At 39.4% G+C, this 12,723-nt stretch overlaps 1 protein-coding gene across 1 annotated transcript in view; it reads left to right on the forward strand.

Moving 5' to 3' along the window:
* The window catches only part of LOC124775330 (dynein beta chain, ciliary-like), a 702,744-nt gene that overhangs the window by 140,623 nt on the left and 549,398 nt on the right, over positions 1–12,723 (forward strand). Inside the window, exons 15-23 of the mRNA XM_047250162.1 lie at positions 2,088–2,198; positions 2,544–2,701; positions 2,787–2,931; positions 3,228–3,486; positions 3,650–3,804; positions 5,673–5,837; positions 8,761–8,863; positions 8,929–9,121; positions 10,688–10,824. Of these exons, the coding sequence (XP_047106118.1) occupies positions 2,088–2,198; positions 2,544–2,701; positions 2,787–2,931; positions 3,228–3,486; positions 3,650–3,804; positions 5,673–5,837; positions 8,761–8,863; positions 8,929–9,121; positions 10,688–10,824 (1,426 nt within the window). The remainder of the gene's footprint in view (positions 1–2,087; positions 2,199–2,543; positions 2,702–2,786; positions 2,932–3,227; positions 3,487–3,649; positions 3,805–5,672; positions 5,838–8,760; positions 8,864–8,928; positions 9,122–10,687; positions 10,825–12,723) is intronic.

Below are 12,723 nucleotides of genomic sequence, written 5' to 3' on the forward strand. Positions count from 1 at the left end.
GATCTGCAGCGGATAGGCACTTGGTGCAGGGAGTGGCAACTGACCCTTAACATAGACAAATGTAATGTATTGCGAATACATAGAAAGAAGGATCCTTTATTGTATGATTATATGATAGCGGAACAAACACTGGTAGCAGTTACTTCTGTAAAATATCTGGGAGTATGCGTGCGGAACGATTTGAAGTGGAATGATCATATAAAATTAATTGTTGGTAAGGCGGGTACCAGGTTGAGATTCATTGGGAGAGTGCTTAGAAAATGTAGTCCATCAACAAAGGAGGTGGCTTACAAAACACTCGTTCGACCTATACTTGAGTATTGCTCATCAGTGTGGGATCCGTACCAGATCGGTCTGACGGAGGAGATAGAGAAGATCCAAAGAAGAGCGGCGCGTTTCGTCACAGGGTTATTTGGTAACCGTGATAGCGTTACGGAGATGTTTAATAAACTCAAGTGGCAGACTCTGCAAGAGAGGCGCTCTGCATCGCGGTGTAGCTTGCTCGCCAGGTTTCGAGAGGGTGCGTTTCTGGATGAGGTATCAAATATATTGCTTCCCCCTACTTATACCTCCCGAGGAGATCACGAATGTAAAATTAGAGAGATTAGAGCGCGCACGGAGGCTTTCAGACAGTCGTTCTTCCCGCGAACCATATGCGACTGGAACAGGAAAGGGAGGTAATGACAGTGGCACGTAAAGTGCCCTCCGCCACACACCGTTGGGTGGCTTGCGGAGTATCAATGTAGATGTAGATGTAGATGTAGATGTAGATGTAGAATGTATCCAAGTTTCATCATATGTCACAAATCAGTGCAAAATGTCTTGTTGATTGTGATTAAACTTTGCCAGACACTGTTGAAATTTGTTGCTGGATGCACTTTTGGTCATTGTAAGCGATAGTGGCCCCCATCTATCTTAGAGCTTCTTCGTAGCCATTTCTCTGTGCAGGATATTATGCTCTCCCTCAATTGAGATGCCTACAGTCCTGCAATCTCACAAACTTTTTATCAAGAATATGGGAAAAGATAGATTGCTACTTACCATAAAGAAGACACATTAAATTACAGGCAGGCACTGTTAAAAGACACTTACACAGAGTTTTCGGCCACAGCCTTCATCAATAAAAGAGAAACGAGCAAGCACACCTCACGCACACATGAATGCCAACTCCAGGAGCTCAGGCCAGAATACTAACTTTTATTCAGCAGTCTTGCATTACCATGTTATGGATTTTGTCAATGGTTTCTTTTGTGGTGACCTCCAATGGACAACTGGAGGATGCTTCACCTTTGGTACTTGTCTGACAGAGTTTAAATTCATTTATCCAAAGGTAAATGGTCTTCAATGATGATGCAGACTCCATGTCAACTTCATCCAGTTCTGTTTTGACTTGTGTGACAGTCCAATCATTCAAATGAAAATGTTTAATAACAGCACAAAACTCCATTTTCTCCATTATCGATCGCCAGACGACTCACTGACCAATTCAGATGGCTGTCAGCAATGAACTGTACACTGTACATTGTTGAAATTCTTTATACAAATCTGGGAATAATCATGATTAAGCTTGCCAACCATGAAGGTGCAACAGAAATGTTCCATTCCTTCGTGGAAATTTATCAGACGTATCAAACCTCCCTCATAGAACATTAGTGCAACCCATTCTTGAGTATTACTCGAGTGTTTGGGATCTCCACCAGGTTGGATTAAAGGAAGACATCAAAGCCGTTCATAGGTGCGCTAGTAGATTTGTTGTTGGTAGCTTCAGTCAGGATGCAAGTATTATGTGATGCTACGTGAACTCTAGGGGAATCCCTGAGGGAAGACAACATTCTTTTGGAGAACTAACACTTGAAACTGACTGCAAAACAATTATACTGCAGCCAACTATATTTCAGATAAGGACCATAAAGATAAGAGGAGTTAGGGCTGATATCGAGATGTGTAGGCAGTTGATTTTCCCTTGCTCTATTTGTGAATGGAACAGAAAAGGAAGCTACTAGTAGTGGTACAAAATACCCTCCACCACACACCATAAATGGTTTGCAGGATATTTGTGTAGATGTACATTAGATGTGCCTACTTAGGTTTAAAAAATTCTAGAAAGTCTGCCATTTATAACAAACTCATTGGAATAGCCATTTACCGCAAGCTCTACATAAATACTCCTGCTTGGTTCTTTCACTCTATAGCAAAATGTGCATTGTTTTGAAACCTCCTGGCAGATTAAAACTTTTTGTCAGACTGGGTCCTGCACACAGTTTTGATCTTCCAGCAGGTTTTAGCTTTGTAAATATTTGTAAAGTAGCATGTTCTTGTTGCATTGCTGGGGTGTTAGTTACCTAGATACATTTTGCATTTTTCCTATGTATGACAAGTGGCTTCAGTGTTATGTGCTGGCATAGTACACAGTTCTTGTCCTAATTTTTTACATGATTAAAATGACACACTCTTTTTTTCCCCTATCCTGATGGTGTATTTGCTTTCTCTAATTTGGCTACAGGATAAAAGATGCAGTTCCATTATTTGAAATTTATTGAAAGTTCACAGTTCTGATGCAATCGTACACCAAACCTCAACTCACCCGCATCCACAAAACCAAGCAGCACTCCAGCACATTTTTACAAATATTGGATACCTAGATAATGATACTAAAAAACTGAACAATAAATTTACAACAAATAGAAACATTTGTAGTTCTGTGAGCCAAGGCAAGGACCTGCTGCTGTAATCATGTTACTTGCCGTAACCCAGTGGTGCAACATTTTGCCACACCCTCCATCTAGGTGTCACAACATGACTGTCCAGCTAATGACCGGTGCAGTTCCCATGGCACGGGTTACTGTGGCAGACTTGAGGCAACCAGTCAGCAACAAGACTGCCCTGTCACATGCAAGTGCTGGGTATCTGGCCAGGCTAGGCACGGATTCAGTTAGTCATTGAGATGGTGTCTACTGCAGTGTGGGGTTCCACTGTGAGGCTATCATGGCTGTACCACCATCTTGGCAGGTTCACCTGCCTGGGGTTCCAGTCCTATCACTAATGGGCCAAGGCTTAAACTTAGGCCCTCTCAGCCACTGAACCACTAGGTGTCTGGTAATGCTAGGTGCCACCAGCCAGACTGAGTTTTGGGGTTCACACCCAGATGCCTTCACTGCCACACACTGGGGCTATCCACCAGCCAGCCTTGTCTGTGTCTTAGCCTATCTGAGCTGCCTTGCCTACAGCTGAGCCAGCACAATCAGCCAACAAATGCATGTGTTGCCAAGTTGATGAGTTGAGCCAGACGTGGCAATTGCTGGCTACACCTTGTCCCTGTGTCATGCCATATGATCCTTTGATTCAGTACCCACCACTCAGTGCCTATAGGCACGGGTCCTCTATGATGAACTTCTGCAAAGTAAATAAAGGTCTCAGGGGTGTTCGAGTTGCAAGAGCCCCATCCTGTCACCTGTCTCCACCAGAGAGCCTCAATGCCCATACACAGTAAACACAGGGAGGAAGGAAAAGAACAAAAAATTGTAGGCAGGAGACTAACAGCGCTGCTGCATACAGACAAGGAAACAGAAACCAAGAAAGTAAACAGTTCTTCCTTCATAACTATTACAGCTAACATGATGATCTTGTTTATTGATTACTTGAACATCAGTGAACATGTAACAAGGATCAGAGTTTGGAAAGGAAAAGAAACTGACAATTTCAATGAAAATATGTGTCAAAATTTCATACATGAAGTGGAAATACATCTTTCAACCTGTGACCACTTGGAAGGAAGCACTGGCATCAAGGCAAGAAAATTATTTGGTTGATGCATAAGTTAATAGCGTTTTTCCATAAGTGTTTAATAAACACAACAGTTACACATAATAGAGACTTTGGTCATCAGTAATAAATTCTCTTTCACTACTTACAATACTCTTCGGTCATTTTTCGTAGATTGCATCTACAAGACATCTCAGTAGTTGACGATAAATGTCAGTAGTGATGGTTACACTTTGAGGAAGCAGTTTGTAGTGCACCACACCAGTGCTGTTCCACCACATGCATAATATTATTGTTTTATTAATACTTTCGGGTTTTTGTATCGGGAATTGGTGCTTTTTTTGGGCTAACCATTCCTTTCTTATCCTTATGTTAGCATAAAGCACCATTTCTTGTCATCAGTAATGACACAGGATAGGAATACTCAGTGTTGTTCATGAGCCAGTTGATGATGAGCATGCAGAGACCTCATAGGGCCACCCATAAATTTTTTTGGATATGGCTTAGATCTTGCAGTACCCATACAACTGATTTTTGAACCTTCCCCATTAGGTGCAAATTAGTGCAGTGGTGGAATGATCACAGTTCATCACATTTACCAGTTCTCAAGTACACTGATGTCTATCATTGTGGGTTAAGAGTTTAAATGATCTTCATCAACAAATGGTCATCCTGAATGCGGAGAGTCACTAATGTCAGAAAGATCCTCCTTAAAATGAGAAAGCCATTTTCTGGTCATGCTGTGTCCAATGACATTATCCCCATACTCAGCACAAATGTTTCTTGGTGCCTGTGCTGCTGTTAACCCCTCTGTTGAACTAAAACAGGAGAATATGTCAGAATGTTCATATTTCTCCACTTGGCTTCCATTTTCTAGTGTCCAAAGCTCCACTAGCTATTTCCAGGTTACAAAATGACAATATGTAAACTCAGATAGCAACAGTGAAGTACAAATAAAAAATAGCAGTCAGTAAATAAACCCATAACAACCAAAATACCAACATGCAAAACAAAACTGCTACAGACTAATGCACCAATTTAATATAACAGTATGTACTATTTTATTTGTGTAAAATGTTAGGTCAAACAGAACTGTACACTATTTCATAGCATCCATTGAAGACACAATGCCTTTTGTGGAAATGATTAAACATACATCATAAATAAACACCACTATTGCAGAAAGATGAGGTGTTTTATGAAAGACTGCTATCTGTGGCGAACCTGAGAATTTTTCAGATGTTTATAATTATAACACTTGATGAAAAGGGATGTGTAGGATACTGGAAGTATTTTAACTAAAAAATTAAATTTCAGTGAAGCATAAATACTTTTAACTTACACTCATTTGTGTAATTTTATTTTATTTTATTTCATCTGTTCAAACAAACAAAAATAATACATCATTTGCTACATTAATAAATTCTTGAATCGCAAATTAATATGCATTGTTTGAAAATTGTAGTGTTCTGATACATATTAAATCATTTTACATATAAATTCAAGTGAGGAAGTTTTTTACTAATGCAGAAGATGAAGATTTTTTGCTTAAATGCAGGTAACCACTAATAATACTTCATTTGTTGGTTAATCTTGTCTAAGATGCTTTCCTCATGAAATTACAAACTGTGTTGTTTATTTATGTCTAGGTGATGACCTGAAGCAGATGCAGCACTAAAAAACATCATCACATTCATTAAAAATTCAGTTTTAGCTCCGAAATGCATTGGATGTTAACAGAAAAATAAAATATTGTGTCTACACTTGAAAAAATATCCCTAACCAATTACTCTCATTACTTACTATGTATGTATCTCATTTATCCCTTGAACTACTAAAACATTTAAAGAAATCTTGAAATTAATATGCAGTTTTATCTCTAATCTTAAGTCATTTGTGATGGTCTATAGGATATTTACTTGCCACTCAGTATTGCCATGAGGTTCGCCTACTAATGTGTCTCACTACAGAAGTTTGTAACTTTTCATCACTGTTGTTTCATGTACACACAAATCAGCTTTTGCTGTTTTTCAGTTCACTTGTATTGTTTTCACACTTGTCAGTGGAATTTATCAGTAATGTTGTCTGTTTACTCACCTTGTACAATCACAGATGAATTTTTTGTGTTGGGAATGAAGCTGTAATGCTTTGAAACCTATATGTAAAACAAGTGCATAGCTGTGTGGTTAAATTTCATATCCATATACAATAACATCATATATAAATTAGTAGCACTACCGCTATTAATAGCTTCTCCTACTTTGTTTTTGTTACTCTAGTTGGAAGAAAATGCTCAAAACTCTGACATGAATCCAATGAAATCATCAAATGTCTTTGTGATAGAGATTGAATTTTGACTCTGCATCATAAAGAATGCCGATTTGAAACTTCCTGGCAGATTAAAACTATATACTGGATTGAGACTCAAATCCAGAGAACTTTGTCTTTCATGGACAGGTGTTCTACCGATTGAGCTATCCTAGGGTGACTCAAGATCCATCCTCAGAGCTTTACTTCTGCCAGCACCTCTTTGGAATCAAGGTAAAGAGGTATGACAGAGTGAAGTTTTGAGGGCATAGTTTCAATCTGCCAAGAAGTTTCAAATTTTGTGGATAAACTATAGTTGAGTCAGCATAAGTTGTTCCCTGTCAGTTGCAGTGGACTGTGCACAACAACTTTGTGGGCGTACCTCAACCAATAACGTTAGCAAATTTGTAACCATCTCTATGGCAAAATGTCATTGTTGAAACAGCTGTGTACAGTGCTACTGTTTTTGCCTGCAGCTGTTAGTGCTCCACATTTGAAAACTGGCAACAGTGTATGTGCTGCCAGGAATGTTCTTATATGCACAAAATTCAGGCTGTTGCAAAAATTGGCAAATTACGATTCTGTATTATAACTTCGCAGAAGTTGTCCTTCCCCTTCATGTAGTTTGTGCTATCTAAATGTGTTTCTGTGTTGTTCTTGCTAGTCAAAGTTTAGCTCATTCTTCCACAAAACAAAGTGTTTGAATGTCCCATTGTAAGACATTTATTGGAAATCTTATTAGTGTTATAAAAGGAGGTTTATATGATGACTTTGCACCTTGCAAATCCATGCCTACTTCATTGATAAGAACACTTTTGTCATATTTAGAGTAGACTGTAGAAAATATTTTACTGAGTAATGTTTCAGTATCAGTTAAGTCTCAGTCTCACATATTTTGGAAGGCTAATATGCAAAGAGCACCACCTCATTTAGAACTCCCATAGGATATTTCTTTGTAGCATATTTTTTTTTACTATTCTGGATCTCAATTCTGACTTTTTAGATACAGGTTGAATTTGATGCTGTCTCAGTGTGCACCACTCACACACACACACACACACACACACACATACACACACAGAGAGAGAGAGAGAGAGAGAGAGAGAGTTTGTATGAGGTATGATGATGATATTTACTGCAGCTATCTTCAAATCCATGGAGCAGACCATGTACTGAGATGTTATTACTTCTTTAATTTAAAAAATCCTATCCCTACTTTGACATGTGAATCTGTCCTTTTTCCTATGACATATAATAATATTATGAAAGGGATGGATTTATACTCACCATATAGAAAAGACATTGAGTTGCAGAGGGCACAGTGAAAAGACTACTATACATTAAGCTTTTGGCTCAAAGGCCTTCTTCTGAAGTTGGAAACACACATACATCCACAAAAGCACAACTCGCACACATATGACTACCATCTCTGGCTGCTGTGGCTGAACTATGGTCTACAACTATGCCTGATGGGAGCAGCAATATGGCATGCATGGAGGAGAGTAAGGAGGAGACACAGGTAGGGATGGTGAGGGGTAGGAAGATAAGGGTTGGGGAAAGATGCTGTGTTGCCTGTGGGAGTGTGCAGAGACATGTTGGAGACAGAATAGTGCTGCTAGGTGCAGCTCCCGCCCCCCCCCCCTCCCTCCCCCCTCCTTCCCTCCCAAACCCCAGACTGCACCTTGCAGCACTATACTGTCACAACCCATCAGCTTTGCCCAACCCTTAAATTGCTACCTCTCACTGTCCCTGCCTGTGGCTCCTCCTTACTCTCCACCACAAATGCCATATTGCTGCATAGTTGCAGTCTACAGTGGCTGGAACCACGGTTGTGTGTGTGTGTGTGTGGCTTGTGCTTATGTGAATGTGTGCATGTTTTCTACTTCAGAAGAAAGCCTTTTGGCTGAAAGCTTAAATTTACAGCAATCTTTCACTTGTGCCTCTCTGCGACTCAGCGTATGCTCAATATGGTGAATGGTGATCTATCCTTGTCATAATATTGTTGTTATCCCATCCTGGATTTTTCCTTGACTGATGTTACTTCATTCCAAAAACACACACCGCTTTCTAGAACAGACCTGCATGTTAATGCTCGTCAGAATAATGAACAGTTTCTCTACAAAGGTTTATATGTGGTCAAATTATCCAACTGATCAACTACTTTAATATGAAAATGGGAAATTAAGGGTGGAATACAGACAAAGGCACTAACGGCAACTGCTCACCATATAGTGAAGGCATTGAGCAGTTTGTATATGCATAAACAAGAACTTGAACATTTAAACTGGATTGAGTTTATTAATGAAGGAGACCATGGAAGAGATGAGTGACAGATGGGACAGATGGGGCTAAGTCTAGTAAGAGGGAAGGACAGTGGGGAAAATGTTTAGAATATGGTTGCAAAGGAAGGTTACCACAGTTGCATATTGGGCGACAGCTAGCTGGGGTTAGAGGTGGGGTGGGATAGGATAGAATATAGGTACAGAGGGTGAGTGAATGCCGAGAAAACAGTGAAATGGAGAGCCATAGAGCTATAAGCCAATGTAATATATGAGAGTATAGCAAGAAAAGTAATAAATTGTGAGTGGGGGTTGGAGGGTAGGCTGGAATATGGGCAGAGGTGGAAGTAGAACAGGGTCTGCCAGTGATGCCTGAGGTTGTGCTGATTACAGGACTGAATGGTGTGTTCAGGCAGAATTCCCTTCTTCAGTTTAGAGGAAAGGTGTGCTGTGCACTGCATCTTCATGTTATTTGCAAAAAAGCAAAAACATAATCTGGAAAAAAACTGTACAGTGTTAGTTTGTATAATAAGTTGCTATTTTTATGGCTGGATATCATGAATTTGTTGTCTTGTTGCAGACTGAGGAAGTCTGAAGAAGCAGAAAACCTCATAAGAAGATGTGATAATTTATTTGAATCTCTTGATTCATTTGAAGATTATATTTTCACTAATTGGATGACCACCGTTCCTAACATCTGTGCAGAAAATCTAAATAAAACCATATTAACAAGAAAGAAGGGTTTTACTCTGAACTTAAACTTCAGTGAAGAAGTAAGTGTTACAAGTAGGGATTTATATTAATGATACACACCCACCTTCTTCACTCCTTGCCACTTCAGTAAGTACTAGATATATTTGATTTGTTGCCCCAAATTCAAATCAGTGTGATTGCCTTAATCATTGTAGTTGTGTCCATTTGCTAAAATTTACATTTCAGTTGGTCTTCATTACTGAAGGACTGTTGAGCCTTTCACTGAAAAGAATTTTTTTCTCCAATTGCAACTTTCTCAAGCACATGAAGAACTTATTTTAAAAATGAATTAGTTGGTTATTTACATGTTCCATAGATCATATGAATCATTCTTCTACCAGTGTTATGTGGAATGAGTCAGTTTTATTGTTAACATTAATGAACATATTATTTTTCAGTAGTCTTACTCACACAACTATTAAACACACCTGTGTTTAAATAACAATTCGTCCATGGATGAGGAAGAGTTGCACAGAAGAAGTGATTTTAGGTTAGATTTAAAACTTGCTTTGCTTCCTGTAAGGCATTTTATGTTATTGGGAAACAATGAAAAAAATTATTGCTACATATTGAATTGCTTTCTGAGTCAGTGACAGCTTCATTAGTGGGTAATAAATCAGATTTTTTTCCACTAGTGTTGTAGGTATGTGCACTGCTATTCTTCTGAAATTGTGATGGATTATTTATGAATATATGTGTGAGGATGTGGAGTCTAAATGCCTAACTCCTTGAAGAGGTACCTATGTGATGATCACAGATGAAGACCACATATTATTGTTACTGTTCGCTGTTGTGCAATCAGTACTTTCTTTTTATTTGAGAGTTACCCCAGAAAATTATTCCATAAACATTATTGAGTGTAAATGTGCAAAATGTCTTAGGAGGTTGATTTGTTTGTTTCCAACATTAGCAGTTATTGTTTGCAATGCCAGGAATTAGACAGAGAGCAAAAGCAACTGAACCAAATTGTTTACCAGCTCAGTAATACGCTTCTTCCAAGTTTCATCAATATGTACACCAAAAAACTTGGAGCATTTTACCCTTTTACTAACTTCAGCTCATGTCCCACATCAGTTCTTGGTATGACTCTTCTTTGTTGCACAGAACTCAATATACCATTGCATGTTTTCTAAAAATTTAGAGAGAGAGTGTTTTCAGAGAACCATGTAATAATTGTTTGAAAAACATCAATAACTATCTCTTTTGTTTCTTTCTCTGTAATGAGATTTATTACAACATTAATAATGTCTTCAAAAAGTACCAGTTCTGCTGGATTCATGTTACATGGAAGGTCATTCACGTTTATAAGGAATAGGAGTGGACCCAAAATTGAACCCTATGGTACTTCCTTCATGATTTCTCCCCAGTCAATAAAATTTTCTACTTCTGGTTAAGCTGTTCATGCTCACTTACTTTTAAATGTATTAGTATTCTTGAATCAGTGGCTGTAGTTATTTCTGATGGTTGTTTGTCATTGTTTTCACAAGCTACAGAATCATAAAGAGAACAACTCTTAACATAAAAGACTGTTCGTAGAGACAAGGCATATTTGTTAGAAATTATGATGATTTTCGTTAATATTTCAGCTTGTAATACTTCTCCGAGAAGTGAGATACTTAAAGATGCTGGGGAAAGGTGGGATCCCTGAGGAGGCCATCAACCTGCATCAGAGAGATGAAACATTTAGACAGTGGATATTCAGCCTGAATGCTTGCATTAACTCGTAAGTAATGAAACCAGTTTAAATGAAGGTAGCTAGTGTCCAGAATTCTATATCAATAATGTAGTTTTTGCTGTACCTAAACTTATATAGAAACGTACTGTAATACCAGAAGTATGCAACATATACCTGTTGAGAAATAATAGCGTGTCAGTTAAATATTAATAATTAGACTAGCTTTCAATCCCTTGCTCTTTTCTAGTACAAGAACACATATTCACATGTGCAACCATACACACATCCAAACACACGCACCAGCAGTTGCTGGTGTGTGCATTTGGGTGTCTGTGTGGTTGCTCATGTGAATGTGGGTTCTTCTACTAGAGAAAGAGCAAGAGCTTAAAAGCTAGTATAAATACTGTTTTCTGCTACGTGTTTCTGTATGCCACACATCAGTCAGCTATAGCAGAGGTTCTCAAACTTTTTCCATTGCACTCTCATCTGCAACATAAATAATTTTGTCCCCCAACCCCCTCCCCCATTTTTCTTTCCTTCCGCGGCACTTCTCATACTTGACACAAATGCAGCTTATGATACCTATTTACTTTTGTCTAATTGTTACAATAGTGTCCTTTGATCACATCATAGTTAAACTTTTTTTTTTCAAAACATGATCATATATAAGTATAATTAAAAGGGGGTGAAAATTAACAATTACAGCTAGTTTATAAATAACCATGTATGTATGTGCAATTAATGGAACTGAGGAAATGTGTGTATTTCACTACATATTCTTTTGCAAATTAGTTCACAAATCAGTTCTCATGCCATAATCTCCACACAACCCCAATCCTCCCATCACCCCAAGAAGCAGCTACAAAGGAGAGTCCCCTTCATGACCCAGTACCACCCCAGACTGGAACAACTAAACCACATCTTTTGTCAGGGCTTTGATTATCTATCATCATGCCCTGAAATGAGGAACATACTACCCAAGATCGTTCCCTCCCATCCTAAAGTGGTGTTCTATCGCATACCCAACCTCCACAATGTCCTAGTCCATCCTTGTGCCACACTCAATACCAACTCCTTGTGACTGGGATCATATACCTGTGGAAGACCCAGATGTAAGACCTGCCCAATCCATCCACCCAGTGCTCCCTATCCCAATCCTGTCAGAGGTTTGTCCTACCCCATCAGAGGGCAGGCCACCTGTAAAAGCAGCAATGTTAATACCAGATCTGTGCAATCACTGAACAGCTTTTTATATTGATATGACTACCAACCAGCTGTCCATTAGAATGAATGGTCACCACCAAATTGTGGCCAAGAGCAAAAGTGGACCACTCTGTGCCACAACCTGCAGCTGAACATAACATGCTTGATTTCAACGGCTGCTTCACAACTCGAGCCATATGGATCCACCTGTCCACCTCCAGTTTCTCTAAACTGTGCAGATGGGACTTATCCTTACAACACATTCTCTGCAAGCAAAATTATCCTGGCCTCAACCTACGGTGTTCTAGTCTCCCCACACCCTCCACCCAATAGTCTCCGCCCTCTTTGTTCTATCACCTAGTCCCATTTCGTGTCCACTACCCTCATTGTTCATTGCTCTTTGCCAGTGCACCCAGCAGTCTTTTTCCCTTCTCCTCTCTGTTCCACTTCACGTCACCCCTCCCCCTCCTTTCCTCACGGCCTCCCGACACTGCACCTGGCACCCTTATCCTGCCACCACCTAGTCCCTGCATGCTCCACAAGCCACTGCTATTCTCTCTCCATACACTGCTATCCTTTCCTCTTGCCTGCCCCATTACAGATTGCTGCTTTTATTAAATGTGACAGTTGCATTCTGTCTTCTGCGGCCAGAGGTAGTGGTGAGTTATGTGTGCGGCAGGTGTGCTTGTTTGTGTGAAAGTGTGTGTGTGAGTGTGTGTGTGTGTGTGTGTGTGTGTGTGTGTG

This window comes from Schistocerca piceifrons, chromosome 2, assembly GCF_021461385.2.
Source record: "Schistocerca piceifrons isolate TAMUIC-IGC-003096 chromosome 2, iqSchPice1.1, whole genome shotgun sequence".
Classification (NCBI taxonomy): Eukaryota; Metazoa; Arthropoda; class Insecta; order Orthoptera; family Acrididae; genus Schistocerca; species Schistocerca piceifrons.